The sequence below is a fragment of the Centruroides sculpturatus genome, unplaced genomic scaffold (genome assembly GCF_000671375.1).
Source record: "Centruroides sculpturatus isolate CEXI.00-Female unplaced genomic scaffold, Cexi_2.0 scaffold170, whole genome shotgun sequence".
NCBI lineage: Eukaryota > Metazoa > Arthropoda > Arachnida > Scorpiones > Buthidae > Centruroides > Centruroides sculpturatus.
The window spans coordinates 769,604-795,254 of record NW_019384413.1 but is presented as its reverse complement, the minus strand read 5'-3'; the positions used below and the strand labels follow the sequence as shown (position 1 = coordinate 795,254).

The following is a 25,651-nucleotide window of genomic DNA, read 5'->3' as shown; positions in this document are numbered from 1 at the left end:
CGAATATGTCGTTAGCTGACGTCACAGGACACAGAGATAGTCGATGGTTTCGCCATCTGGCGTCGACCTGAAACAACCGATAGATAGAGAAGGTAAATTACGAGATGCAGACCGAACAGAAGTACTGGATTGTGTTATCTCGTTTTTAGTCTTCTATCATATTTGAATTTGTTAACTATTAACAGTTTTAAAGAATGGAATCTATAAGAAAGTGGTTCTGTCGCCCAAAGGTGAGTTATTTAGTTGTGTATGTGGCAGGAAAATATCCTTGAAAAGTCTAGTAGTGTATGTAGCCTTTAATATAGTAGCATCCACGCTCTCAGAATATATGGCGGATTATACGATTCTAAGACATAATTTAAAGCCTCTACACACGTAATTTTGTATAATTATAAATTCTGTAGATCGAAACACGTTATTGCACCATTTTAATCGAACAAATGACCCAAAAATCCGTTTTGATTACTAAAATTTGCGCCCTGTTTTGACGTTAAAATTGCGTTTTTCTATCAATATGTAGCGAAATTATGAAACGAAAGCGGAAAAAATATNATAGAAACAAACAGCAGCCAAACGTTAGAAAATGCTGTTAGAAAACCTGTATAGAAATCCCATTTCCTTGGTCATTGCCATCGTGGAAGAGACGAAGTGGAACAAACCAGCAATGCGCCCTTTTTCCTATACAAAATAATAAAAAAAAGGGAGGAAACGCCTCGAAAAACGGGAATATCGACAATACGGAAAGTTCCCCCGTTTCTGACGTCATGATAGGGGAAAGGGGAACCGTCTCTCCCCAAATATATACGACATGACGTCAGGAGTCAATGCCACGATCGCTTCAGCACGAGCCCGAACGTCATTTCGATCACGTGAACGGAATATTTAATTGCGCATTAATTTTTCGGGACGTTTTTCGAAGGTATTATTCTTTTATGTTAAGTTGGGAATGGCGTGTTTGTTAGGCATTTTGTCACGAGGAAGGATGTCTATACAATTTTTGTTTTGTTTCTCGTTCTACATCACTATCTTCATTGATGTGTGAACTATTAAAAAAATGAGATCAGTAACTTTATATTTATATATATACTTTCGCGTGATTGTTTAGTTGCAGGATTAAGCTGTGAATGAACCTTTTTTTGATAATAAAAATCGGTATAGAATCGAACGGAAGGATGTAATTGAGGATGTTGTTGACATGCTTGGATAAACTTTTGTATTACCCAACAATTCTTTCCATATTTTTGTTATTAGAAATTAAGTTCAACACAAACACTTTTAAATGGAACGTTGAAGACGAATTTCTAGTTTTATAAACTATTTTTTTTTTTCTATTGTTGTTACAGTTCAATTGAAACTATGGACGATGTGCTACATTGACGAATTGGGCCCCCGAAAATATATTTTTTTTTAACATAGTTTCTACCACGAGGAAATGTTATTTATAGAAAACATTCTTGCACGGTTATATTTATTCATTTTTTCCTATAAGAAAGGGTACATTAAAAGTCCTATTATCTGTTGAATAACAGGGGATTTACTGCATCTTTTCGGATGCAAGCATTTTTATTTTTTAAACTTTTTTTTTTCCTGTAGTCACCCGAATTGATACTTTATTAATGATAAAAATCGCGATTTTTTCGAGCTAAACATAGCAGTTCCGGAAATACTCGCTTCCGTCGATTTGGGTCAAGCCGACTGCCTGTTTATGGACCCATAATAATGTCCCATATAAGCAAGCGGCGGATGCAAATATCGCAGGTGATCGGTTAGAGTGCAAAAGTTTCAAAAATCGATAGAAGTATGATCAATGAACGTGCTGCAAATAATCCTCTTTCCTCGTACGAGTTCCTTGGTTGGGGATTAGTAGGACCTTCGGAACCTGTTCGTCTCTCTCTGACGTCATCTTGACTGAGGTTTGATTTGCTTGTCACGTGACCGTGCATTGCACAGTTCGGTGCTGACTTAGCCTATTTTCCGAGTGTATCTCTTGTAAAAAAATAATAACAGACGATGATTTCACGCGAAAGATTAAATATAATTTATTAGTCTTACTTATCGATAGAATTGTTTGTTTAAATATAAATTTTTTAAATCGTTCGGAATGAGTGATCCTGATTGGAAGACGCGGAACACGTGAACCAGCGATGCGGATTGTATCCGGTTACTTAGCAACTGCGTGACGTCATCCTGGACTTTAAAGGACATGACCGGATTCTGGAAGAAGTCGTCTGCTCCCAAAAAATCTAACAAATTCTATTTTGCAAAGTTGTTGTTCTTTATTGTTGTATTATTTCAGATATGTAGAAGTTTGTTGTTATTAAGTTAAGAATTTACGCGGATTTGTAAGATAAAAAAAATGTGTGTTTTCGTACTCGGATTATTTATTAATAATAATAATAATAATTCAATTTTTAAAAAGCAACGAACTCTGGCGGAGAGAGATGGAATTTTAAAAATTTATTATTATTAATGTTAAAAAAAATGTTTTAACGCATCTATTGAATGGATTACTATAAAAAACACTTTTATTATTTTAAATACAGTATTATTAAGTATCATTTGTAACGATATAATAAAACTTATGAAACCGGTCGTGTGCATAGTAGGTGACATAGGTGTGCCTCATCACGTACACCCACACGTCTTTCGGCTATCGAAAGGTCGCCGTTAAACCGAACAAAATAGAATTTTATTCTTTAAACGTTTAATTATAATACTCTTAAAAGTTTCCCACACGAATTTTTACAATACGCAATTTTTAAAGAATTTTTTTTTTTATCTTCGTGTCAAGCGAAGTGCGTTTCGGGGGGTTTTTTTCCGTTGTTCCATCCCAGTTTTGTTTGGTACACGCTCTAAATGTTTGATGGGAGCAGCGAACTTGAAAACTTTCCGCACTAAATAGAAACAAACAGCAGCCAAACGTTAGAAAATGCTGTTAGAAAACCTGTATAGAAATCCCATTTCCTTGGTCATTGCCATCGTGGAAGAGACGAAGTGGAACAAACCAGCAATGCGCCCTTTTTCCTATACAAAATAATAAAAAAAAGGGAGGAAACGCCTCGAAAAACGGGAATATCGACAATACGGAAAGTTCCCCCGTTTCTGACGTCATGATAGGGGAAAGGGGAACCGTCTCTCCCCAAATATATACGACATGACGTCAGGAGTCAATGCCACGATCGCTTCAGCACGAGCCCGAACGTCATTTCGATCACGTGAACGGAATATTTAATTGCGCGTTAATTTTTCGGGACGTTTTTCGAAGGTATTATTCTTTTATGTTAAGTTGGGAATGGCGTGTTTGTTAGGCATTTTGTCACGAGGAAGGTGCAACAAGTTTCGAATTTCGTGAATCACGCACTTTAACGATCAACAATAGCAATAAACTTATCGTTTATTAGTTTGCCTAGGAAAGTCCATAAAAGAGACAAATGGGGTCAGAAGGCCAAAACCATTTGGTGAGGTCAGGGATTGAAAAGATCACCATGCTAAATTAAACGAAAGGTCGTCAATTAAAATTAGTTTACATTGAATTAATGTATCCTACCTATGAATGGGGTGGTTACTCTCTCAAGTACTGGATAATGAATGAAATTCTATTTTGTAAATGTCCCCTTATACATGTTACGCTATCACCGGTACGTATAATATTGCCTAAAGTTGCTGTTTTTGTATAAATATTGACACTCCGGATGACATTTCTCCCATGTCTAGATGAGCTGGATTAATTGGGTTCTATCGAGGCTATAAGAAGAATGATTAAACTTATTCTTTATATTATAACCTGGATTGGTAGTGGATCCAGAAGAACCCAAAGAGGGCTTCTGGATCCATTACTAATTATAAGTAATTGTGCGTGATTATTGTATTGTGAATGGTTTGCTAAACCACGTTTGCCGTTTCGAAAACAATGTCTGAAGTTCAAACGAGCAAATTTTAATTTAATTTCGTGTCGATCTGGGCTCCTGTAACTCCTGCGTATTTGCCCCGGCCTGGCTATAAACCAATCGAGATATGTACGAGCTCGAAATTTAATAAACACAATTGAGGATCCTGTATAGATTATAGGAATTTATAGGATTAAGATTACAGGATTATATGGATTATAGTTAAGATTATAGGATGACAAATGCTGTAAAGATTATAGGAGTCAAAATGTCTTTGTTGGGTAAAACATTTTTTAGGAGTTCTCTACCCATTGTCGGATGCAAATTTCAGAAATTCGGTCCGACGACAGAACGGAGAAGTCCCAAAAGATGTGCTATCCAATAGAGAAGTTTTGATTCCTATAATCTTCATAGAATTTTTCTCCTGATATTATGCAGAGTTGACAAACTCTAAAGCCATTTTTAAATTAACTTAATTTTAATACTAAATTATAAAATATCAAATTCATTTCAAATACACAATGAAGCTTGCTAACAGGTGTAAATTGTTTATAACAAGTGTCCTAAGTTGAAAAGACAGCTGCTCAACCACGAGTTTGAATTGCAGAGCTGTGGAAGCCTCTACCATTGTGTTTTTCGCCACTTTATTCAAGTGGAAAAATAATAATGCAAGTATGTCTTAATACTTTTTTGGCTTTTGAGTCCGTCTCAGAGTTTCATCCTATTATAAAAAAAATAAATTCAAAATATACATCAGTTATACCAGCACTTTTGATTTTACCCCCATCCCGTAGGAGTTTAACTAGAAGCTCTTGAGTAAATCTTGCTTTATATTTTGTTTCTTCTCTGGAAAAATTGCCGTGAAAACTCTCCTATTCAATCAAACCAAGTGTATATAGTTCATTATATTGCAAGAGAAAGAGTAAATGTTAATTTTAAACATGTTCCATCTCTATGGAAATGTAATGTAAACAGAAATACTTTATCAGGTTGTTATAAATACAGTCATAAAACAGAAAACTGTAAAGTAGTCAGAATTAACTACAGTATAATTATATAAAAACTATTTTGTTTACACAAGATTAATTTTCAGATTGGTTTCAACGTTAGAAAATGCTCTGTTGTGTTTGTGATATTGGTTGTTCCACTTCAATGGAATGGTATGAAGATGCTGCAGCAGTTTTTGAATGTTTGAGTAACTGTGTCAAACATTAAACAGTATTTTTTTTCTCAATTCTTTTGATTTTAATGCATGAAAAAAATGCTTGATGGGTAGTAATGTTAAGTGCATTAATTTAAATGTTAGTACTGTTTTATTTAATTAATATCAGTAATATACAGTAACATCAGGAATATGAAAATATTTTATTTTAAATCTTTGCAAATTTTTAACATATTTTGGTTTTGAGGATGTAGAATATATTTTAAGAATTTAGAATACAGTAATGCCTCTGTTTTTGTTGATAATTTGTCCGAAAACAATCGGCGAAATCCGAAACTGACAAAAACCGAGGTAATTATTCCCATATGAATCAATGTAAATCCAATAATTTGTTCTAGACACTCTGTAATGCATACCAAGAACACATTTCATAGAGAATAAATATAGTGTTTAATACTAAAAATAATAAGAAATTAATATAAAACGAATGAATGACTCGTTGGGGAATGAATCCTTCAGATTCTATGTAATCTTTGAATTTGGAAATAAATTTTTTGGCCCAGACTTGTCCGAATTTGCACCTTCACTGTGCCTAGTGACACTGTGTATGCTAGTGTGCCTCTTGAATTTTTTGAACCCATCTCTGCTGGCTTAAAAATCATTGAGTTACACTAGCCACTTGTCCCAGGCATTTTTTAATGATATCAGCATACAATAGTCTGGCCTTTTCACATATGATGGCCTCCGAAAAAGAATCGCCATATTACTGTTTTTGATTGATCCAAATTAATAATAACTGTTTGACATCTTCAATTGTTTGTGATCTCTGTTTCGTTAGCACATTCACACCTTTTGCTACATTAGCCTCCTTTATTGCTTCCTTTTTTTGCCACAATGGAATTTACCGTGGATGGTGACTTCCCGTAAATGTGGCCAATTTCAGCAAGCTTAATGCTGCTCTCGTATTTTTCAATGATTTCCTTCTTTAACCCGATCGTGTTCCTGGCCTTCTTCAAAGGGCTGTTGGCTCTGGAAACTTTCTTTGGTCCCATGATAGAGCTAAAAGGAAAGGAAAGAACTGGAATTGCTTGGCTAGATACGCAGGGTAATGCTCACATGAGAAACAATGCCACACTGAGCAGGATAACGCCTGGGTTGCCTTTTGTTTTCTCAAAATTAGTAGCGAGGTCATGTGGGCACGTCGATGAAACCCGAGGCAACCGACGATAACAGAGGTATTACTGTACTTTTGATAAAAATATTCTAGACTCTTAAAAGATATTGTTTAAAATTTACAAAAGCTCTACAAAAATGAAAATTAGCAACAAATAAAAAGAATCGCTTTATGAATGTTCTAAGCATTATTTAATGCGGAATTGTATACAAACGTACACATGACTACACCCGTGCTACTTTTGTATTAGTTTTGAACTGCACGTGAAAGTCCGTTCGATGGAATTTAGACCGTTTGTCGTAATTATTTATGTCGGATGGCTAACCACCCAAAACAAATCTAATTCAGAATGTTTGTAACTGTACGTACAAAGATAAAATGCCTATTGTCTATTTAAAATATCCTTTTTCCTGGAAAAGAATCTTTTAATGTTTAATCTAGAAAATATTTATATTGCATTAATAATACAAGTTGAAATCTAGTATTGCTAGATTTTTTTTCAGTATGTGGTTTCATATTTATGTAGCGATATCAAAATATACAGGTATATTAATTGTATGTCCAATATAGTTTTGGAATTAACTAAATATTTTGAACTGATAAGTGATATTTTCAAAGTAATAAGATTTATATTTTGTGTTGAAATATAAAAGCCATACATAAATAAAATATGTATATTCAAGCCTCAATGTGGTAGAGCATTCTTCTAAATAATGCCACTCTTGTAAAGCATCAGTGCATACTTGTGCTCCCTTGCATTTAAAATGATCCATTCACTTGTGAATAGATCATCTTAAATAAAGAACCTCCTCATTATCTGCGAATTACTATATACTGTGTGTGATTTTGCATTGTAAATGGAATTATAATCAGTGTAGACCTCATTATTACATATAATTCTTATTGTTTGAGGCATTTCAGTTTAGCACCACGCTCAATTTAGTGCCAGTTTTGGAAGTGAGCAAACGATGGTGCTAAATCGAATAGTTAATTTTAATTAAATAAATTTAATTTTTAATAAATTCTCTTCTGATTACTTGAAGCGATACAATATTTGTATTCATTTCTAATTGTTTACCTAAGTAATTTTTTAAGTTGTGAAATGTTCATTGATCCACATAATAAATAGAAGAAATATAAATAAGTTTTCTTTATTGGAAAGGTTTTTGTAATCAGAAGATAAATTATTTTGGTTTTGTTTGTCTTTAGGGGTAATAAATGACTAATTAAATTTATGCTTTTGCAAGCAATTTTTATTATAAAAAAAAAAAGTTTGTAAGCGATTTTATGGAATGATCATACAAATTTTTAATAAATGTCGCTAAGTATTTTTTTTAAAATTTTACTGCTGAGAAATTATTAAGGAATATTAGAACAGTTTAGTAGTATCATCATTCTTATTTCTAAGATGAAGAATTAATGATTTAATATTTAAAAAATTAATGAAAGAAATTTCTTTGACTCATTAACTATTCATTACATTCACCTGTGTAATACTTGTTAAAATTGCTATTTTATAATTCAGAATTTGTGGATTTTCCAAGACCTCTGAACGTTATTTTTATGTCGTGTCATTATTTTAATAATGTCTTTGCTGATTTATTTCTCGATAACTATATTAAACCTTTTGAACTTCTCTCATTGTCTCCGTTGCCGTTTTGAATTCGATTTATTTCGTCCGTAGTATTGATATTTCGTATTATTAAAATTGCAACGGGTATAGATTGCATTTAAATGACTGTTCTTTTCCCGTTTGATTCCTTTGTACTATAATAGAATGTCTGACAAGAAACAAAATGTCGAATAAAACCTTAAGCTTTTGCAGTAAACATCGTTAACATAAATTATTATCTATGGTAAATTAATTTTACACATACAGAAGTAATTTTAATAACGCTATATTTGTTTCTCTGCAGAAAAATAAGACTGTCATAAAATAATAATAGTTTTTTTCCCCTGTTGTAGTAGTGTTTTAAAGGAAAAATGGCAGGTAAATTAAAATGGAAACTTGTTAATTAGAAATTTCAACGAGAAGAAACTATTTTATTTTTTAATTTGGAATAAAATGGTTCCTTACGGTATGACTGCAGCGATGATGAATCGCAGCTTGTTTTGCAAATTAATATTACATAGTACATTGGAGAAAAGTAATTAAAATAAAAACAACATTTTAATTGAGAATAATAGGAAATTGTGTAATTTTTTTTTTAAAAATAAATGTTATTTTTATATCTTACTAAAACAAGCAGTAGTGTGCATTAGTTTTTTTTAAGTTCTCATTGTTTTGGATTATTGAGTAATATACTACTCTTAGTGTCAGATTAATATACCGCGAGGGAGGGAAAAAACTGTCGAGATAACTGGGACTAAATTAGAAGCTTAAAAACCTTTCCTAAAGGCATAAAATGTTTCCTCAAATTAAAAGGAAACATTTAATTATTTTAGAAATAGTTTTTATTTATTATACAATTTTGCCTTAAACAAATTTTTATTCTTAAGTAGTTCATAAAAAAATTTTTTTGAAAGCATTTATACAGACTGAAAATAATTTAAATTTGGTAACTTCCAATTAATTTACTATTAATTGTGCTTCAAATCTAATTGTTATAGATGGAAAAATCCATAGAAATTAATTTAATTTCTAGATCTGTGTAAATATTTCTGCATAAAATGGGCCTAAGAAGCAGGTTATGTATGAAGTATATTCTCAAAATGTTTATACTCATTTTTTTATAATCCTAAAATATTTTCTGTGTAATTTATATATTAATGTTTAACAGAAACACTTAACAATGCCTTTAAATTAATGTTACAAAAACATTTATTCATTTTTTTTTTTAATTTTTCATCAAACGAAGCTTCTGGTTTAATCATGGCATTACAAGAGAATTTGGAAGAAAATATTAAGCAATATGTTTTTCTTAATAAGAATAATTAGATGTTTTTTAGCTTATTAAATTTGACGTACAATAAAAACACTTCTCTACAAAGGCGTGTTACATAAATAATGATGCAATACTTTTCTAGCTTAATTAAAAAGAAAAAAAATTTAAATAGTTAAGATAAAATTTATCTATGCGATAATCTTTGTTAAGTTTTATCTAACGTATGATCGAGAATTAATTACGATAGTAATTTTGTGCAATTTTTGCAACCCGTGACATACAGATAATGGGGAAAAATTCTTAAAGCGTGACTCACTGGCCTGCAGTAATATCCTAAATTGTAATTTAAAGATAACAAAAATAAGATGACTCAGATATTGACGCAAGGCTGTTTTTCTTCATATTTTTTTCCCCTAAATTTATCAATTGTTACCGATAGTATTGATCTCATTATGCCCTTAATAATGGCTTAAATAGGTTAGTTTGTGTGTTATTAAATTTCACTGTGCCATTTATAATAAGAATTATTATAAACAAACCTTAAAAGTTCATTTTATTATGATTTTACTGAAAATTTGAATATGTTTAAATTAATAACATCCCTTTTTATTAATTAGAAGGATGATACTGCAAAATTATCACAGTTCTATTGGGCCGACGAAGAACTGAACATGGTAGCTGCGGAATTGGACAGCTTCGACGGCAGAACGGACCCCGATCTGTGTTCTCAACTCGTCGTCCAACTGAGACAGTGTCAGGATAAGGTACGTTTTACTATAATCTTGGTAAGACTTTACCTTTTAATGTATAAATATAATTAGAGAAGGCAGTTTTACGTCCCCAAAGTTTATTAGCTTATCCAAAATGTTATGGCAGCCTTCCAGATTTAGGTCTAGGACGGGAACAAGGTCTTTCTAGAAATAGTAACTGATGGCTAATTCAGTATCACACAATGGATATCTAATGAATGGGTGGGTAAACTGAATAACCAGAGAGAATTTATTATTGAAATTTAGAATTGAAAGAAATTTAGATTTTGATAAATAAGTAAATAGAAAATATGAGATTATATAATTAAATGCGCAATAAAAAAGCACAGGGTGTGTAGATAATTTAATCATTAATTAAAATTTAATTTAACAGTGAAAAATTAATTGTTTGCAAGAAGAAAGAAGGTAATTAACACATGATAAATGTGTTTATTTCTCATTAATATGACATGTAAGTAGAATCCAGAACAACGTACTAAGGAGGACAAGGGTATGTGTATGTATCACTCGTTCTGGCAAAAGATGTTTCAAGGTAGTTCATTTTGAAAAAAACCTCTTTGTACGATGCTGCCATTTTACACGACCTAATAAGTTGTTTACGATACTGTATTTGGAGGTTATTGGTACAGATTTTTTTTCTGTACTGGGGAGTATTGTTTTAATGTATAATCTCTTAATTCAGGTGATTGGAATTTGTAACGAGATAATAGAGGAGGCCATTCCCAGTCAGAGGGCCAACAGAGACTTCAGGGTCAAGTTTCCCGACGACGTGCTACACGAAAATTTTGCGGGTCAACTTTGGTTCGGTGCCGAGGTGAGTGTAATTTAAAAGCTCGTCGCGAAACAATTTGTTTATTATATTACTAAATACATATGATTTTATTAACAGTGTCTAGCAGCTGGATCTAACATTATGAATAGAGAATTAGAAAGTGCTAGAATGAGGCCACTTGCAAAAGCAGTTACAAAATCACTAGATAATGTTCGTTGCCTCTTAAGGGAACAGTCTTTGAAAAATTCACAAGGATATTCTGATAAAGTGATTATTAATAGATCAAAAATTATGTTACCTTTTAATTATTTTACATTATCTTGAAATTTATTATTTTCTTTAAAGGTCAAAGGTGCTCTAAAAATATTTGATAGGCTTTTTGCTGAATTTGAATTATGGTAATTGAAAGATTTTTGTGACGCTTTTAAATTAAATTAAATAAATAAATTTTCAACTTTCTAAATAATTATATTTTTTTCTAGTTATGTAAGTGCTATGGTTCCTGTAAAGTCGGCAAAAGAATATCATTTACAACAAGAAATTGTAATTCTGTTTTCGGAGACATTACAGAGGTATTTAGATTTTAAAAAGTAAAATTGGTTTGAAAATCCATCAAGTACTAAATGAAACAGAAATATTTTAATTTCTGGCAATTATTACCGAAAAAAAAAAATGTTTTTGACAGATTAAAGTTACTATCTTTGTGTTTTAATACTACAATCTAGAACAGGACTTCTTAACTGTGGTTCATGACCCAAAATGGGATCATGTAATTAAAGGTAGGGGTTGTGAAAAATTTGACAATGGTAAAATTTTGTTCTATGTGTTTAGACATTAACAATTATAAAATAAAGAATGACAAATTTTCTTTATTTTATAGTCATCGGTAACAATAATGAAAACTTTTGAAAGTTATGTATTTATATTTAATACTGAAATTTCTCACGATATAGTGAAATTTTTTCATTTGAATTAATTAGAATGGCAGGTATTTCAGATTAATTAAAATGTGAGTTGACTCAGAAAAAAATTGAAGGTACCCCATGATGTCCGTAGTATCAAATATTCAGCCAGATTTATTTATGACACTGTGGCCATAAGTCTGTTTCATGTGTCTAAACAAAATACAAATACATCATAACAAACATACAAGGAAAAAATAAATAAATAAAAACATCAACATAATTCAAGCTTTTGATAGAATCTTTAAATTGTTCATATTCTTTTAGAGCATTCCAATTATATGTCGTTTGGTAAATCAGTGTGGTTTGGCCAAAACAGTGTTTGGACGTTGGCAGTAGCAGGTTATTTTTCCATCTGTAGTATATTTTTAGTCGGTTATTAATTAAACTTTGCAAGAAAGTTACTCTGTTTTATTAATTTAAATCTAGAACATGTGTTTTTATATATGTACTTTGTTGATGTTATCCTGGTTGTAATATAAAGTGACAGTAGAATTATAAGTTAGTTTATTTAATGCTCTGATAAGATTGTTCTGAACCGGCTTCAAGTCACACAAAACAAAGTCAGAAGCTGTACCCCATATGGAAATGCTGTATCTTAATTTAAGTTCCATACATATATGATATATAGTGTAATACTGTCTCAGTTTAGGTGTATCATTAGTTTTTAAAGTATTTCAATCAAGAATATTTATATGATTGTACCTTCGGAGATTGTCATCTATTTTGATATCTAGATATTTTACGCCATTCACCCTTTGGATATTTGTTATTAATTCTTACTTGTATTTGGTCTAAATTTACTAGATTATTTCTATTTATCAGGCAGATATATTTTGTTTTGTTCTCGTTCATACTCAAGTTATGGTTTTCCATATAGATACTCAAAAAATTTATTAATTAGAAATGATAGTGGTGGTATAATAATGATTTAATCCTTTTTGTAAAAATAAGATGCATATCAAACAACTGTTTTGGAATACATTGTTGTATGATTTATTGCTGAAAAGGATACATATAGCATATGTATCTTTGACATATATGGCAAATGGATGTTTACACATGTGGATTTGTATACCCATATACTAGGAGAGGCATTAAATTTTCTTGGTAAAAGTGGGCTGCAAATATAAAAAGTTTTTAAGACCTGTTCTAGAATATTACACCTCATAAGTTGGTTTTAAAAAATTTTAATTTGTGAATAAAATGAATAATAAACTTAAAAATTTTCTTTAATAATTGGTTGGTTTGTATATATATATAATGTATGTATGTATATTTTAAATGTTAGTATTTATATTAATAAATATGAAAATTCTGTACAATTTACACAAACTAAAATGCTTAATTAAGACAACCAATTGCGTATTTATTTGTTGAGGAATGTTTTGGATTCCATGCAGCCGTCTTTGGCTTTCTATAACAAAGATTTATTGTTTATATTACACACCATTGCTTATATGATATTATACAAAGCTACAGATGGCTGCATAGAGAAGAATAAATATTGACTCAGTTATCTTAATTATGCAGCGCTATTTAAATAAATTATACATACACACTCCACTGTATTGATATAATGCTGAAAGCACTAACAACTTTAATGTCCAGTAATGATTACAAAAAATATTAAAGTTGTTCAATTTTATTATAGTAAACTTTTATAATTTAAAAAAAAAGATTTTGTATATTTATAATTATATTAAAATTGTGTTTGCATATTATAGAGCCTTGCGAATAGGGTTAGTGACTCAAGATATGGTAGATGACTACGATCCATCATTAATGTTTACTATACCAAGACTCGCTATTGTCTGGTAAGATATTCTTAAATGTACTTTTTATGTTTTTGTAATTTGCTTATAATGGGCTTTTTTTTTCCCTCCATGTAAAGGGGACTTTTATTATACCCCGAAGGTACATTAAACGTTGACTGTGATCCAGCCGATATGTCAGAACTTTTTAGGCCTTTTTACAGCCTTCTTTATAAAATAAGGTACATTTTTCTATTAGATTATGTGCATTAAAAATTACAGTAGAGCGTCAATTATCCGAAAGAATTCCAGTCGGCAAATTTAAATTTTCGCCAGTGCTGTGATGCTGCAATCTTTGGCTATGTCTTGGGCTACTCAATATTTTATGTTTTTGATACTAAATTAACTTCTGAAGTATAATTTTNCCGTGGCTTCCCGATAACCTGTCCGCACACTGTATGGCTTGCAAAGCTCCTTTCACCATCATACGTCGTCGCCATCACTGCAGAAACTGCGGAAAAGTAAGCATTTTATAAAATTTTCACATTTAGGTATTTATTCTTATTTTTAAGTGCATGACAAATTAAAAATTTTTGTTAGCGTCTCAAGTATATCACGGAATTGGATTTCATCAATATTTTGTATATTTATTCATTTCAGATATTTTGCTCCCGGTGTAGCTCGAATTCTGTCCCGTTACCTCGCTACGGACATAACAAACCCGTGAGAGTGTGCAATCAGTGCTTTTCTTATCAGCTAGCTTGTCTCGTGGTTAGTTCGCAGTACTGACGACGCATGTTCCTAGATACATTTGCTAATTTTCAAGTTTTATGGGTTCTTTACAAAATTTATCACGTATTACTGGTAGTACATCCCAAATTGTGAGCGTATCCCCGGATGCGCATGTCAAAAATGACCGTCAACATTGTGATAGTAGTGAATGTATGTGTACGTACGTCTTCCTCCACCTAATTTTAGGAATAATTGCTCAAGTGATTTGGCAATTAGTTGTTTAATTCTCCAGGCTTTACAAAAGACATCGTAAACCTTGTCCGAACAAAAAAAAAATACAAGATCGGGACGTTTAACTTCCAAGATTTAAATGTGTAATTAGTAGCAAGTGTAGATTGTATAAATTTTCATTTCAATACTTGTGCTTTTGCATAATTTATATATATACATAATATACATATTATTTGCTAATAATTTCCTTTGTTTTCTTGGAAAATGTTGGTGAGTGTACATAATGGATCAGGAATATATATATAATTATGTTAAAAATTATAAAAATGTTATAAACAAGGTATATAAGAACATTCAATTTCTGTGATAAATAAATTTTTGTGAAAACTTCAGCTACTGCATTTGTTTCTATAGAAACTAATCCTTGTGTGGAAAACTTAGGAGTGTTGCATTGCATTAACTTGTAGACTAGAAATTAACCTTATTGTATATTTGATTACGAGGGTTGTTTGAATAGTAGTGAGCCTACCTGTGAAGTGTTATCAAAGTGCAACTCTCGGGCAGTGGAGAAAGGCAATTATGCAATCCTTACGTCATTTTTTCACTTGTCCTAGTCTCATAACGTCTATTGTCACTATCTGAAAAGCTGAAAAAGTGCATCATACTTCAGAGGAACTACATAGTGTTTAAGTGCAACTTCACAGGTTTGCTCAGTATTTTTCAAATAAACCCTCATAAGCATTATCAAAATGCAAACGAGTTGCCGTAGATTAAAAATCGACTGTTAGTTTTTTTTTAAATAACTCGCATGTGGTACGTGGTTTCTGAAATCTTTATTTACTTTTCTAAGTCACATGCTATACATCAAATATTAAGAATAAAATTGTGGAATTTTTTTTTTATAATACAGATGAAGATTTAAGTCGTAGCATTCTTCTTATTTGTAGTGAATATATAAATGACTGTAAAATTCAATGTTTAGATGCCACAATATGTGGTACTATATACATTTTAAACAAATGGTAGTTTATGAAGCATGTAGATACATACATATGTTGAAATGTTTCAGACAAATCATAAGACAGTCCATACAATTAATAACAATAACAAAAGCAACAAAAACATGGAAAAACTTTGAATGTAAAATTCACGTTCTTAGTTACATTCTTAGTAATAATTTACTTTAGAACTCAAACGTTGAGCGACACATGTTAACGGCAGTAAAATAATTTAAACATCGGAAATCGTAATTGTACAAGTCGATCGCTGCCGTACGTTTTTGTAGGTCTTAAATTTGTACTCTTGATAATTTTACAAATTTCTTCCTAAAATCTTGCAGATTATTCACAAAAGTGAGAATAATAATAATATTGTTACATGTCTATTACTAAAAGAGGAGAGGAAATCACACAGAATATATCTCAAAATTCTATTTAAAAATATATCTGTTCTCTAAAAATTGCATATGTTAATAACTATACAAGGCTACGGCGATTTAATTTATAATAACTAATCAGTAACGCTAATATATTTCGCACAATCCGTACAAGTAAACGAGAGACATTTTAACACAGTGTCAGGAAACAAAAAGCAATGGTCAAGAGGCAGCTGCTTGAAGTATGTTTTTTTAGCAAAATGGATTCTCAATCACTTGGCAATTTATATATAACTTTTATACGACTAGATCTAGCAAAATGAAATACAATACAGAACATTCTAATCTACAAAGAACTTTAATTTGCAAAATAAAGATTGCTATCCATCATACACCATTTTTCTTAGATATTCTATTCTATTCGTTGGCTCTCAAATCCAAAAAGTTATAGTCTGTGTTAGATATTAATGTGCATTTGCGATGACGTTAACTTTAACGAGCGATTTAAAATATCAACTTGCAATTTAATTTAACTACTATCTTATCTATATTAATTATTGATTTCTCTTCGGCCAAAAGAGAGAGAAATCCTAACTTTAGTAATTTGTTCATCTTTACAAGAGAAATTAGAAACTCCCGACTGATGCACTGCGAGATGAGTAAAAAAAAAAATAGTGACATAAAGATACAAATTTTTACAAAAATTACTCCTACTTTTCGGAAGTTTGTGCCAGTAAACTATCAAAGAAAGAAGAGATCCACCGTCACCTTCCGTTTTGGTAATATTCGATAATAAGTTGTGCCACAGCTCCGAAAGAAGGTTGGAAACCGCTATTAATTTTACGTCGGAAAATTCAAAGGAAGAAAAATATCTTAGAAGGCATCTCCCGCCCTCTTCCGTTATTTTTTTTAACAGTTTCTGTAATTCTTAAAAGCTTATTATAATATAAAGAATAACAGATTGATATAATTTTATTTTCCTTTTTATATATTTTTAAAATGTATAAAAATGTGACATGTTTAAATTTTAAAGAACAACAATTTTTTCAGCTTGTTTTAAAATTTGTATAGATGTTATGTAAATGGAAACAATGTTTCTTCAAAAATAAGTGTAAAATATGGAGGAGTGGTGTTTTTTAATTAGACGGTGGAATTTTTGGCACACGGCTAGCAACAATAAAGCACGTATCATATACGTTACCACAGACGATGCAAGAGAGGAAAGGCTCAAGCGAGACTCTCGGGAGGCAGTTCTAAAATATCTTAGAAAAGCAACATAAGAATGATGGAATTTTTAAGTTTCAATATGACAAACGTTAAAATTATAGTGTTTGTATTATCCACAGAAGTGATGTAGACGATACATGAAAGGTCTTTGTTGTTTAAAGAAAAATAGTGAACTATAATTATATCATCAAATACTATTCCTGATAAAATGTTGCACTCACCCGTCATTTTAATTCCAATGCAGTACGTCCGGGAAAGTAAACCATACAAATTTGAAACACCTCGACTTGTGGGAATTTTCAATGTGCAATTTCAAATTGCACGACCGGCTGCAAGACAGAATTTCCTACTACGTCGGAATTTTATCTAAAATGATGGACAACTGCATTGTTGGGTATAGAACTTTTATCTATTCTTCAACTGTTATGCATTCAAACAAAGAATAAAAATGTCGGATTTCATTTCCTGAGTCAAATAAAAGATTTCCCATTTGGTATTTTTCATTGTTCCTACCTTAATGTTTTATGCCGGTCATTTGTTACTTTTTTCCATCAAATGCTAATCTAGTTCTACGTAACGTACACACCGTACATTGAAATTATAATGAAATTCTATAATAGCTTTTATAAATTAGTCCAAAAATGTCATTTAATCCGCAGTTTTCTAAACTTGTAAAAAATAAGCAAAATGTATCAATTATTGTCTACGTGCAACACAGACGAATTTTATATCCAAACAACAAGAAAGAAAATTCAGTGCTTTGTTTTTCTTTCTTTTCTCTTTGTTCTAAGGGAAATTTTAAATTGTTTAAATAGTCTTAATTATTGTTAAGGCTATCTTTTTCTAATATAAACACTGAAATCGTATAGTTGAGATTATGGGATAATCTCAACTATATGATTTTAGTGTTTATATTAATTATTACAAAGGAAACCACCCCTCATAGTTACCAATAACAATTATTAAGGTAACCTTAACATTTGATGACTGAGTTTTATTATTTAAGATTTCTTCTAGTTATGTATATACTACAGTAAAAATACTCCTCCACATTTTACACCCAAATAATTATTTTTGTTTTGATGTTATTTTTGGAACACTTTGTATGGTTTACAGAACTTGCTACACTACTAAACACAAAATCCCAAATGTAGGATGCTATTTTGAGGCAGCAAATTGCATTCTTCTTTTACCATAACAATCTGTGACGACAGTGATTACGATAAATAATTGTTTATAAAAGGAAAATACGTTATGCAGACAGTAAAATTTGCATTATGCTCTCATTTTAAAATCAATATAAAAGAAATCTAAAAAGAAATATTCTTTCGGTAGCAAATAAATTCATTAAATTTGCTTTAAAATTTTGTACAAATGCAATATATTATTCAAATATTTATATATATAGCAATAATTACTTTCTAACTAGAATATATATTTGTATACGATTATATATATATATATATTTTTTACTGCTCTAGTATTATTATTATATTCCAGATATAGAAATTGAATTGGGCAGGAATTATTTTCTGACAATAAGTTATACAGATTTGCATATTGAAGTTTACTGGATGGTGTGGCGTAAGTTACAGGCGTTTGAAAGTTTTAAAAGTATACCCGTAGCTAAATTTAAAATTTTGTTACTGTTGCCGAAATGTGAACTTAATGACAAAATTTAAAACAAGGCACCTACTTAGTTTCTAAAAATATATCAAATGTACACATGTAATGCCTGCGTAAATAAATACGAAATAACCTTTTTCCAATTTGGAATACATAAAAAGTATTGCCCAGTGTCAGTGAATTCCGGTGTGGTAATTTAAGACTTGTTTAGTCGTACTCAATTGTGTTACTGTGTATTTTGAGTGTACTGAGTTGTTTTTTTTTTCTTTATGATTTTAAAATCAACTAGGAAACTAGAAAAGCTCCTTTTGTTAATACCGATATAAATGACGATAAATATGCATTTTAGTCGTTTAAATTATAATGACCTCTGACCTGAAGTTTCCGAAGTCAGCTAGAAATTAACATATTTGGCTTATACATACTTTCGACGTAGTCACGAAATTATATGTTCTGTCGGATTGCATTTTGACCTCGCGGTGTTGCAACGTCTCTGTCGTTCTCGATTTCGTCTTCATCCTCCTCCTCTTCTTGGATCGTTGTTACTTTTGTGCTGTTAACGACTTCTTCGTAACTTGGTGGAAAGTCCTAATAAAAAAATAAAATAAGTTCTTTAGTCTACGTTGTCACCGTAAATGAAATTTATGGATTTAAGACCTAAAATGCAATAAGTATAAAAATGTGACATGTTTAAATTTTAAAGAACAACAATTTTTTCAGCTTGTTTTAAAATTTGTATAGATGTTATGTAAATGGAAACAATGTTTCTTCAAAAATAAGTGTAAAATATGGAGGAGTGGTGTTTTTTAATTAGACGGTGGAATTTTTGGCACACGGCTAGCAACAATAAAGCATGTATCATATACGTTACCACAGACGATGCAAGAGAGGAAAGGCTCAAGCGAGACTCTCGGGAGGCAGTTCTAAAATATCTTAGAAAAGCAACATAAGAATGATGGAATTTTTAAGTTTCAATATGACAAACGGAAAAATTATAGTGTTTGTATTATCCACAGAAGTGATGTAGACGATACATGAAAGGATATGCCAGTCTTTGTTGTTTATAGAAAAATAGTGAACTACAATTATATCAAGTACTATTTCCGACAAAATGTTGCACTCACCCGTCATTTTAATTCCAATGCAGTACGTCCGGGAAAGTAAACCATACAAATTTGAAACACCTCGACTTGTGGGAATTTTCAATGTGCAATTTCAAATTGCAGGACCGGCTGCAAGACAGAATTTCCTACTACGTCGGAATTTTATCTAAAATGATGGACAACTGCATTGTTGGGTATGGAACTACATAGTGTTTAAGTGCAACTTGACAGGTTTGCTCAGTATTTTTCAAATAAACCCTCGTAAGCATTATCAAAATGCAAACGAGTTGCCGTAGATTAAAAATCGACTGTTAGTTTTTTTTTTTGAAATAACTCTCATGTGGTACGTGGTTTCTGNATACAAATTTGAAACACCTCGACTTGTGGGAATTTTCAATGTGCAATTTCAAATTGCATGACCGACTGCAAGACAGAATTTCCTACTACGTCGGAATTTTATTTAAAATGATGGACAACTGCATTGTTGGGTATAGAACTTTTATCTATTCTTCAACCGTTATGCATTCAAACAAAGAATAAAAATGTCGGATTTCATTTCCTGAGTCAAATAAAAGATTTCCCATTTGGTATTTTTCATTGTTCCTACCTTAATGTTTTATGCCGGTCATTTGTTACTTTTTTCCATCAAATGCTAATCTAGTTCTACGTAACGTACACACCGTACATTGAAATTATAATGAAATTCTATAATAGCTTTTATAAATTAGTCCAAAAATGTCATTTAATCCGCAGTTTTCTAAACTTGTAAAAAATAAGCAAAATGTATCAATTATTGTCTACGTGCAACACAGACGAATTTTATATCCAAACAACAGGAAAGAAAATTCAGTGCTTTGTTTTTTTCTTTCTTTTCTCTTTGTTCTAAGGGAAATTTTAAATTGTTTAAATAGTCTTAATTATTGTTAAGGCTACCTTTTTCTAATATAAACACTGAAATCGTATAGTTGAGATTATGGGATAATCTCAACCGTATGATTTTAGTGTTTATATTAATTATTACAAAGGAAACCACCCCTCATAGTTACCAATAACAATTATTAAGGTAACCTTAACATTTGATGACCGAGTTTTGTTATTTAAGATTTCTTCTAGTTATGTATATACTACGGTAAAAATACTCCTCCACATTTTACACCCAAATAATTATTTTTGTTTTGATGTTATTTTTGGAACACTTTGTATGGTTTACGGAACTTGCTACACTACTAAACACAAAATCCCAAATGTAGGATGCTATTTTGAGGCAGCAAATTGCATTCTTTTTTTACCATAACAATCTGTGACGACAGTGATTACGNAATTAACTTCTGAAGTATAATTTTTTATTGTTTTTATATTTTTCAATATATTTATTTTGTTTGTACAAAATAAAGAAATAATTTTTAACGATACAATAGTCACGATTATTATTTTAAAAAGTTGACATTAGGCTTAACATCGACGAAAATTCAACGCGAAGCGACACGCAACGGAGAAAAATTTCAACATGGGATAGGTTAATATATTTTTTCGTACATAATCGGTTATCCGAAATATTGATTTCCCGAACAACCCCAGTCCCCAATTGATTCGGATAATCGATGTTCTACTGTATTCTTGTCTACTTATATACATGAAATTTAAATATTTCAGAGATTTGTTATGGACTTTATCACAAGTAGAATTACATTTGCTAGAAAAGATGTTGTGTAGTTTAGAGGATCCGAGGACTGTTCTGGTGTCGGAGCGCTTGTCAACTAAAGATAATCAACCCTCCTTAGATTCTGAAGATTATATAAATTTATTTTATCAAAATCACCGCAGTTGTAAACAGTTTATTCAGGACTTCTATGCATACAATTTTGGAGTTGCTCCAGAAAATGAAATATCAAGTGGTGATGATGCTTTAAAAAGCAATGAAGCTTGGAATGAAGATTACAATCAGTTAGAAGCTAATAAAAGCGAAGAGGAAGTGGAAGTTGTGCCAGAAAATAGTATTGTATCCAGCGAACATATTACATCGCAGTCCGTCGAATTCGTATCCAGAAGTAAAGAATTTGAATCGTCGGTCGGTTTAGATATTAGTGAATGTTGTGTTCAGAAAAACTTATCTCAAGTGGATAAAGTTAGTGATGTGCCTTTAGAAGGTGAATTTTTATCAGCACTTGAACAAAGTGACGATGTAGTGAACACTGCAAGTGATTACACAGTCCAAATTTCACAATGGACAAATTGTGATAATGATAGTACTAATGTGACTTCTGATACAGTTCAAAGTTTTGAAAGTGAAACTGAATTGGTAGATGCGTTAGCCACTTCCTTAGCTCACAATCAGATAATGTGCCTTGAGGATAACGAAAATAACGTGGGCGAATGGTCCGAAGAATGTCTGTGCGATTCGGACGTAGCGTCTTGTTCTGCCGAAGAGATTGCTCTTTCTAGGACTCTGTTATCTCAAGTAATGCAAAGATTAGAAATCGTACCGCCGCCAAGTTACGGTTCTTCACCAGAACAAGGAACGCAACCTTTAGAAATCAGACTGCTTAGTAGATCCTTCCCAGTGACTTCAATCTTCCAGAAGCCCTCGTTGCACGACCACAGTCCGCAAATCCCTCCTCGTTGGAGAAGGAGGAGGAATGCCATCAGATACAAAAATAGAAAAAGAAATACATCAAATAGTAGTTGTGATAGTAATGTAGCATGCAATGAAAGAAATTCCTCTAGACAGTTGTCACAAATGTGCACGTGTCAAAAACCAGTGTATAATAGACAGCTTAGAAAATTAGTAGAGGATGAAAGTAAACCATTCAATATTCCCAAAGTTAACAGGTTACAAGATTACAGAGAACACTCATGCTATTGTTCTAGTTGTCCCAGTATGTCAAGTGCCTCAAGTTCTGATTGGGATTGTAGCAGGTGAAAATTTTTCTTAATAATTTTGCATAATTGAAACAGAGATCTCATTTTCCAATTCCTTTTCAGTCCCGATACGAGCTCCTATAATTCAGAGTGCCAAGACGACGAAGAGATTGCACTTGCTCTTCAAGCGGCCGAGATAGCTTCTCGTAACGAAGCCAGAGCAAAATTTAAAAGTAGTGATGATCTTTTACATAGGCTATTTGTTTGTATTTCAGGTAAAGATTTTTTCCTGTTTTTACATATTTTACACAGTTAAGTTTCTTCATTCCATACTTCTGTTGACATCAATTTATTTGTTATTTATTGCACAGTAAAGTAAGTTTACTGTGCAATACCGTATGCATCATCATCTGTGGTAGAAGTTGGAAACACCAGATTAGGGGCTCACATCTTTTCACATGCAATTGTCCTGTGTGTCATTCAAACCATTGGAAATGCAACACTTCTCAAGAATGCCATGTGACTTTTTCTGCAATTTTTTTTATCCAAGTAGTTATAAGCTGATCTCTTAAATATTTACTGTTACGAATATTAGTCTAATAAAATCATTAAACCAACACAACGGAATTAGTAACAGAAACATTAAGATACAATTAGCAACATTTAGTGTCACGCAATATAAGACATATCACATTTGAATAAATACAGTGTATATTGTTATTTTATGTAAATATTCTTAATATCCATTAAGTAATGAGCTGTAATTTTATGTCAAACATTTTAATATTTCTCATACATAACACACAACAGAATTAAATAAATTTCAAAAGTCTATGTGGTATAATTATTTTTTTCTTATAGGAGTAGCTGATCAACTTCAAACCAATTATGCAAGTGACCTAAGAAATATTCTAAAAAATGTATTTGAAATGAACTGTTCGGAATCCTGTAGTACTAAAGAAAATTTGGTTCAGAAGACTGACTGCGGCAATGACAGTTTATCGGAAGTCGGCGAATTCCATCAAAATAATAATATCGAAGAAGAAATTGGAGACATTTCAAACATTATTATAGATACGGAAGACACGGACAGGGACAGAACTTCCGTAGACAGTGCGGAAGAAATGGTTCCAGGCATTTCTATATCTTCTACAGACGTTCACTCGTCCGAAAATTTGCAGGGTATGTTATAAAGAATAAAACTTCTAATAATATATTATTTTACAAAACTGTTTTTGGATATATTGCAATATACTGAAGAGGTATTTATGAAAAAAAAAATTATAAATTATTTTGGACTTGTTTAATTATTGTTAGTTGAGGAAAGCTTATGTAGGTGGAAGTATAGGTTAAGTAAAAAAGAATTAATTATATGAAATTTAAAAATGTTCAATAGCTAAGTATCAGTTCTGTTGCCTATCAGAACCTCCTCCGTGGCTTCCCGATAACCTGTCCGCACACTGTATGGCTTGCAAAGCTCCTTTCACCATCATACGTCGTCGCCATCACTGCAGAAACTGCGGAAAAGTAAGCATTTTATAAAATTTTCACATTTAGGTATTTATTCTTATTTTTAAGTGCATGACAAATTAAAAATTTTTGTTAGCGTCTCAAGTATATCACGGAATTGGATTTCATCAATATTTTGTATATTTATTCATTTCAGATATTTTGCTCCCGGTGTAGCTCGAATTCTGTCCCGTTACCTCGCTACGGACATAACAAACCCGTGAGAGTGTGCAATCAGTGCTTTTCTTATCAGCTAGCTTGTCTCGTGGTTAGTTCGCAGTACTGACGACGCATGTTCCTAGATACATTTGCTAATTTTCAAGTTTTATGGGTTCTTTACAAAATTTATCACGTATTACTGGTAGTACATCCCAAATTGTGAGCGTATCCCCGGATGCGCGTGTCAAAAATGACCGTCAACATTGTGATAGTAGTGAATGTATGTGTACGTACGTCTTCCTCCACCTAATTTTAGGAATAATTGCTCAAGTGATTTGGCAATTAGTTGTTTAATTCTCCAGGCTTTACAAAAGACATCGTAAACCTTGTCCGAACAAAAAAAAAATACAAGATCGGGACGTTTAACTTCCAAGATTTAAATGTGTAATTAGTAGCAAGTGTAGATTGTATAAATTTTCATTTCAATACTTGTGCTTTTGCATAATTTATATATATACATAATATACATATTATTTGCTAATAATTTCCTTTGTTTTCTTGGAAAATGTTGGTGAGTGTACATAATGGATCAGGAATATATATATAATTATGTTAAAAATTATAAAAATGTTATAAACAAGGTATATAAGAACATTCAATTTCTGTGATAAATAAATTTTTGTGAAAACTTCAGCTACTGCATTTGTTTCTATAGAAACTAATCCTTGTGTGGAAAACTTAGGAGTGTTGGATTGCATTAACTTGTAGACTAGAAATTAACCTTATTGTATATTTGATTACGAGGGTTGTTTGAATAGTAGTGAGCCTACCTGTGAAGTGTTGTCAAAGTGCAACTCTCGGGCAGTGGAGAAAGGCAATTATGCAATCCTTATGTCATTTTTTCACTTGTTCCCAACACTTGTCCTAGTCTCATAACATCTATTGTCAGTATCTGAAAAGGACAATCTTTTTTTCTGCAAAGCTGAAAAAGTGCATCATACTTCAGAGGAACTACATAGTGTTTAAGTGCAACTTCACAGGTTTGCTCAGTATTTTTCAAATAAACCCTCGTAAGCATTATCAAAATGCAAACGAGTTGCCGTAGATTAAAAATCGACTGTTAGTTTTTTTTTTTGAAATAACTCTCATGTGGTACGTGGTTTCTGAAATCTTTATTTACTTTTCTAAGTCACATGCTATACATCAAATATTAAGAATAAAATTGTGGAATTTTTTTTTTATAATACAGATGAAGATTTAAGTCGTAGCATTCTTCTTATTTGTAGTGAATATATAAATGACTGTAAAATTCAATGTTTAGATGCCACAATATGTGGTACTATATACATTTTAAACAAATGGTAGTTTATGAAGCATGTAGATACATACATATGTTGAAATGTTTCAGACAAATCATAAGACAGTCCATACAATTAATAACAATAACAAAAGCAACAAAAACAT

General features: G+C 31.4%; 1 protein-coding gene and 1 long non-coding RNA gene across 3 annotated transcripts; both read left to right on the top strand.

Annotated features, from left to right (window-relative positions):
* Positions 1-47: 47 nt before the first annotated feature.
* LOC111619097 (lateral signaling target protein 2 homolog) lies at positions 48-24,880 on the top strand. Of its 2 annotated transcripts, none has more exons than XM_023360752.1 (13): positions 48-230; positions 9,726-9,872; positions 10,561-10,692; positions 10,768-10,917; positions 10,996-11,048; positions 11,133-11,222; positions 13,340-13,429; positions 13,507-13,608; positions 21,314-22,576; positions 22,643-22,794; positions 23,381-23,701; positions 23,916-24,046; positions 24,186-24,880. In XM_023360752.1, the coding sequence occupies exons 1-13, from the start codon at positions 195-197 to the stop codon at positions 24,312-24,314; spliced, it is 2,796 nt and encodes a 931-aa protein (XP_023216520.1). In that variant the 5' UTR covers positions 48-194; the 3' UTR covers positions 24,315-24,880. The 2 variants fall into 2 exon arrangements, with proteins under 2 accessions (XP_023216520.1, XP_023216521.1); XM_023360753.1 differs by lacking the exon at positions 48-230 and adding an exon at positions 586-919.
* On the top strand, positions 13,793-14,721 carry LOC111619099. The gene is made up of 2 exons (XR_002755692.1): positions 13,793-13,887; positions 14,027-14,721. It is a non-coding gene; the product is annotated as an uncharacterized LOC111619099 (long non-coding RNA).
* Positions 24,881-25,651: the final 771 nt, after the last annotated feature.

Coding starts and splice junctions, on each gene's coding strand:
- LOC111619097 (XM_023360752.1), top strand. CDS start 195: ATGGAATCTATAAGAAAGTGGTTCTGTCGCCCAAAG. Junction 9,873..10,560: donor TGAGACAGTGTCAGGATAAG/GTACGTTTTACT, acceptor CTCTTAATTCAG/GTGATTGGAATTTGTAACGA. Junction 11,223..13,339: donor TTTTCGGAGACATTACAGAG/GTATTTAGATTT, acceptor TGCATATTATAG/AGCCTTGCGAATAGGGTTAG.